We start from the raw sequence: 6,000 nt of genomic DNA, 5'->3' as shown, positions 1-6,000 counted from the left end.
AGCTTCCAGATAAATCCACCTCTGTCCAGGGCAGAGGGCACTTGACTAAGTGCAGAGAGCCAGTCCAGCATCTCAAGACACAACATTCCAGGCTAGTAGCAAGTTCAGATTAAGCTGAGGCATTAATAAGGGTTGTTTATTCATGATTGGACAGCAAGACGTTCAGGGGGCAGAGGTGGAGGGCAGAGTTGCTTAGATAGTAGGTCTAGCAGGTGTGTCCATTCCCAGAAGGAGCCTTGACAGTGCTTGTGGATTCAAGGGGTAGGAGTCAAACCCCGGGGAAATGACAAGAGCCAGAAATATTAGGGCTATGAAATCGTAACTGCTCCACAACCAGAGACAGAACTGTGTCTACAAGGGGACTACTGGTTAGAGGTGGCTGTGAAAATGCTTCTGAGTCTGTAGACAGTATTAGAAGAAGATCCCTAGGAAATAGAGCAGAGAGAGGCATTTGAAACGAATGTAAAGTCTTGAAGGCCTAGGGTGAGTGATATGGACGAGCATGATGAATATTACTTAAAAAGAGGCTTAATTGTCAGAAGACTCCTGGGGTTGTTTGAAAAACAGGGTAGCAGATGAGAAGTCTAGAATGATTATCTAGGCAGGAAGCAATGAAGTGGGAGGACTTAGGGAATTCCAGACATTTATAATTGGAGAGAGAGAGAAATTTGGAAAAAAAAAAAAAATCACTAGAAATTGGTAGGTAGTTGAATGTGGAGCCCAGGACAGAGGAAATGAGTGATGATGGAGAGTTCCCTGAAGGAGATGTGGGAACAATAAGGAAAGTAACAAATCAAAAACAAAAAATCATTCTTTTAAAGGGAGAATAAGATATCACCAAAATGTATATTGTTCATCAACACATGTATTGTCCAGGGGACTGGAATATGTGAACATCTCTCCATTTTGTCAAATTAAAAAAAAACAAACACTATTCATAGTTGATATACAATGTTGCGTTAGTTTCAGATGTACAGCAAAGTGAATCACTTGTACATATACATATATTCACTTTTTTATATTTTTTCCCATATAGGTCATTACAGAGTATTGAACAGTTATCTATTTTTATATAGATATGTGGATATATGTCAATTCCAATCTCCCTATTTATCCTTGCCCCCAGCCCAGTAATCATGTTTGTTTTCTACATCTGTGAGTCTATTTCTGCAAATAAGCTGATTTATACCACTTTTTTAGACTTCCCATATAAGCAGTATCACATGACATTTGTCTTGGACATGAAGATTATTGCTTGCTTTAATGAGGCTAGTGTATATGATACAGAATTTTTCTTTTTTCAGAAATTTACATAAAATGTTTCAATTAGCATGTTTTCTTTAAGCATGCATTTATCAGTATTCTTTCTCAAGGAATGGCTTTAATAAGAACAGATGCTTACTGAAAGCACACTAGGTATAAAGTGCTGAGTCACTGCTATCCTTTGCTGATTTAACTAGCTCCTCCCATCAACCAGTCGGCATTGCAACAGAAATGCACTAGGAACAACCAGCTTTCTTCTTTCATTTGCAGCTTTTATTTAATTGAATCAGAAAATTTGCATTTAGCACTTAAAACCTTTATTTCAGTAAATTAAAAAATGATTGCGGATAGCTTGAGCAGTTAAGAAAAAAGAAAATAGAGAACATAGGAGAACATGATGAGATGCTCTCTTATAAGAAAGAGCTGAAATCATTCCCAGGACAACCCCACATACCAAAGTAATCAACTGGAAACAGCACAGAAATTGCACACTGGAGTGCTCAAACCCATATATTGCAAGGATCTCAAAAGCCTTTCATGGAAATTGTATTTCCTCTCTGCTGGAGTCAGTTTTTTGAAAATTTTGTACGTCTATGACTTTTCTGGCTAGTTTTCAAGAAGTCTAAAAAATTAAGGAAGTTAGAATTGACTTCTAGGCTTTTTGAATGACCAGGAGAGTCATGTCCTCTTTGGCCACCCTCACAAGTTTAAGAAAGATTTGGTAGCCAAAATGATTATTCTTTTTCCTCCTTCAGCGATAGGGAATGATCAGAACAGCCATTGACCTTTTAATTAGGAAGTGGAATCTGATTCTTCCTGCATGGATTTCCTCGGCATCTCCGCAGGAGAGAACTTTATTTAAACTATAATTAGTGGTAATTATGTCAGGTTCAAATTAAGAGAAGTACTTTTATGTTCCCAAAGCAATAACCTGTAATAAAAGATGTTTTCCTTCTTAGATTCAACATTGTAATTTACTTCCAAGTTTTAAGTAATTAGATTAATATTTTGCAAGAACATACTAGTGTAAGAAGACTACTTATTGTTGTATGAAGCTAAAGGAGCATGTAAAAAAGGATAGTTTTTTTTTTTTTTGATATATTAGCATATGTCTAAGCCACAGGTTGTGAATTCTACAAGTAAATGTTATAGAAAGATACTGCTTCTCTTCAGCATGTTCTGTCTGGATAAAGAACAGCTGAGAAACTACCAGAATTTGTGTAGCAAATATCTAGGGAAGGTTAAGAAGATCTTGCTTCCAGGATCCTCAGCCTAGCCTCGCACAGCCATTTTGGATATCCAATTTCAAGCTCTAAATAAAAAGAGATGGTTAAAAGTGAATTATTTTCTGCAAAATATATAAGCATGTTATATTTCAGTGACTCATCTATATCTGCTAATTACGGTAACCTTTTTACATTCTGTTGTACTATATTTATGCATGCTTTCCCAGATCTCCTTAGCCATGGCTGATTAAGCAGTTATTGTAAAATCGACCAGTCTGTCACAGAAGAAAGAAAGCCGTTTTGTTTTTTAATACAGAAAGGCAAACAGTTTGCTTGCCCTAAGGACCATCTCTCTCTGCTCTCCAATGTGAGACAGCTTCATCTTTGTGGAGTGAAAGGACAGCTTGAAAACATTTCTGGTGGCTCAGTGTTAAAGAATCTGCCTGCCAATGCAGGAGACATGGGTTTGATTCCTGGCCCAGGGAAGATCCCAGATGCAGCAGGGCAACCAAGACTGTGCACCGCAGCTACTGAGCCTGTGCTCTAGAGCCCATGCTCCACAAGAGAAGCCACCGCAATGAGAAACCCTCACACCACAACTAGAGAGTAGCCGCCCCCCACCCCAGCCGCAACTAGAGAAAAGCCTGCACAGCAACAAAGACCTAGCACAGCCAAAAATAGAATAAATAAAATTATATTTAAAAAAAGAACACATTTCTAAAAAACATTTCCTTCTCCATCCCAAAAGGGAAAGTGTACTGGGCAGGATTTCCAGGAGAATGCTTTCTAGGGAAAACCCTCCTATTAACCCAGTACTTTGTAAAGACTCAAGAAAAGTCAATGAACGGATGAATGAGGGAATGAAAACAAAAACTCTAAAATGAAGTCAGTCACACAATGCTCTTTTGTCTCCCTTTGCAAAAATTACAAATTTTTGATAAATTTTCTATCATTAGACATACTCACTCAAAATAAAATTATACATCAGGTTTAGTGAATTATTGATTTGTAAGTGAAAGCTTTCGCAAAGCAATCATGCAGCAAACTGTTCCATTAGAAAGGATAACTTTTCTATAATTGTTTAGTTGCTCAGTCATTTTGGACTCTTTGCGACCCTGTGGACTGTAGTCCTCCAGGATCCTCTGTCCATGGGATTTCCCAGGCAAGAATACTAGAATGGGTTGCCATTTCCTCCTCCAGGGGATCTTCTTAAACCAGGGATCAAACTCTCATCTCCTGTGTTGGCAGGCAGATTCTTTACCACTGAACCACCAGGGGAGCCCATTTTCTATATCTTTATTTTGTTTTTGTTATTGTTTCCTAAATGCATTCAGACTCTGACACTGTTAAATTCTAGCTTACTCCTTTGGTAAGGTTGAAAACTCTTGGACTAAAATGAGCACTGCTGAATTATCTGTGAGACATTTAAGCACATCACGGAAAACAATTTTAATCATCTCAATCTTTTGATAAGAACAGAGAATCTCTCCAATCAACGAGTAGGCAAAAAACACAAAAATAAGCTAGCATTTGAAAAGGAGGGAACCATTTGATGTGGGAACTTACCATTTTGGCACTTGAATTGGGATCTGCCATTCCTCTGTGTTCTTTATTTGCAGATTTCTATAATAAATGTTTTGTTGTGTCAGGAACTGAACCAGAAGATATTGTGCACAGACACACATACACACTCAGACCACCTCTTTTTGATCCATGAAAAACTAAGACTGTGTAGGAATGAAGTGGGCAAAGGTGGGTGAGGGTGGGGGTGGTACTGGTTAAGTGATGTTTTATCAGAAACCATGTTTTCTTGTTAGCCTTGCTGTAACCACCCTGCCTGTCCAGCATGCTCTGAGACCCTTTTGTGTGATATGAGGATTCTGTGAAGCCACAGACTGAACACTGTCTTGGTCACCCCTTCTATTCATTAAAGAATGCATAATGAGAATTGCTGATTTTATAGAGACATAGTTGAGCATCTTGGTGATTAGCACCCAGCTCTAAATAATACATGTTCTATGTGTACTTGAGGATACTGGTGCAGATAAAGACTCCAGTGGTTCAGGTGATCTTAGAGACTCTGTAATCTCTGTCTTCTTTTTGCATCCAAGTAAATGACAACTTTGGGAAGTAAGCCCATCAAAGACACTGGAGATTATGAGATATTGGTACATATTCAGAGATTGTATGATTCACTCAAATTTCCTGTCACAAATAATCATCTCCTAAAGAAGGCTAAGCACTGAAGAATTGATGCTTTTGAACTGTGGTGCTGGAGAAGATTCTTGAGAGTCCCTGGAACTGCAAGGAGATCCAACCAGTCAATCCTAAAGGAAATCAACCCTGAACATTGGAAAGACTGATGCTGAAGCTCCAATACTTTGGACACCTGATCCACAGAGCTGACTCATTGGAAAAGACCCTGATTCTGGGAAAGACTGAGGACAGGATGAGAAGGGGGCAGAAGAGGATGAGATGGTTAGATAGCATCACTGACTCAATGGACATGAGTTTGAGCAAGCTCTGGGAGATAGTGAAGAACAGGGAAGACTGGCATGCTGCAATCCATGGAGTAGCAAAGAGTCAGACATGGCTGAGCGACTGAGTAACAATATGGTGGTAAAAATTATAAAAGAAACCTATAAATCTGAGCTAAGGAAAAATATCTGGGCTCGTTTATCATAAAGAAAGATATATTTTACTTCTCTGCTTTCCTACTTATGTAATGTCTCTGTTTTGGCTCCATGTCTCTCATGCATGTGTGTGCTGATTTAACTACTTGGTTTCTCTGTCATCAATATTGATTTGGGAAACACACCTCCTCAGTTAGTGGAAAGCCCTCTGCTGCTCAAGGCCTCTCTGGAAGCCATCATTCAGCTTGACCCCTGAGAACCAGGGCTGGGTCTAGAGCAGGGTAAGCAAGGCATTGTCCCAGGAATAACATTTAAGGGCTACAGACAAGCTCTGTGATCACAGTAAATAACATGTTACTGTGTTCTTTTAAAAAATCAGAACTAATTTCCAAGACTTCATGATGAGACAGTCAGTGTTTTAAATAAAGACAGAATCTGTGTACTTACAGGAGTCATTGTACTCCTATCACCGTAATCCCAGCCCTGCTGAGAAGTTCCTATTTCTGCCCAGAGTCAGAGAGCTGTGTTATATCACTGGACCTTTTCAAGGAACTGATGAGTGGTTAAGTGGCACCAAGATTATTAGTGATATGGACACAGATTAGCACAACTAATACAGAGGAGGGACATACCAAAGTGATGTAGTGTGGACTGGAGAAGCTGGTTGGAAGTCTCTCCAAGGACTCTGTGGTTCTTCGCTGGTGAAAAGAGATACTCTTAAGCCTTCAGTTAATGCTCAAATAGGACTGTTTCCCATGCCTACAAAATCATTTTTCGAGTCCTCCCTAGAATATAGTCTTAGTAAATGTACAAATGTTGCAACACACAGAGATAACATTCTTGCCTAGGTTGTTCTCTTGTGAAGGATGAGTCTAAGA

General features: G+C 39.1%; 1 protein-coding gene across 2 annotated transcripts in view; it reads right to left on the bottom strand.

Moving 5' to 3' along the window:
* Nucleotides 1–1,514: 1,514 nt before the first annotated feature.
* The window catches only part of ADAM7 (ADAM metallopeptidase domain 7), a 52,647-nt gene continuing 48,161 nt past the window's right edge, over nucleotides 1,515–6,000 (bottom strand). Inside the window, exons 21-23 of one of the 2 annotated variants that reach the window (XM_061425865.1) lie at nucleotides 5,755–5,820; nucleotides 4,056–4,112; nucleotides 1,515–2,575 (exon numbers count right to left, since the gene is read on the bottom strand). In XM_061425865.1, coding sequence (XP_061281849.1) covers nucleotides 2,531–2,575; nucleotides 4,056–4,112; nucleotides 5,755–5,820 — 168 coding nt within the window. In that variant the 3' untranslated portion in view covers nucleotides 1,515–2,530. The remainder of the gene's footprint in view (nucleotides 2,576–4,055; nucleotides 4,113–5,754; nucleotides 5,821–6,000) is intronic. The other variant, XM_061425866.1, reaches the window with a different exon arrangement.

This window comes from Bos javanicus, chromosome 8 (assembly GCF_032452875.1).
Source record: "Bos javanicus breed banteng chromosome 8, ARS-OSU_banteng_1.0, whole genome shotgun sequence".
NCBI lineage: Eukaryota > Metazoa > Chordata > Mammalia > Artiodactyla > Bovidae > Bos > Bos javanicus.
The sequence above is the reverse complement of the archived record's forward strand: the minus strand, read 5'-3'. Positions and strand labels throughout refer to the sequence as shown.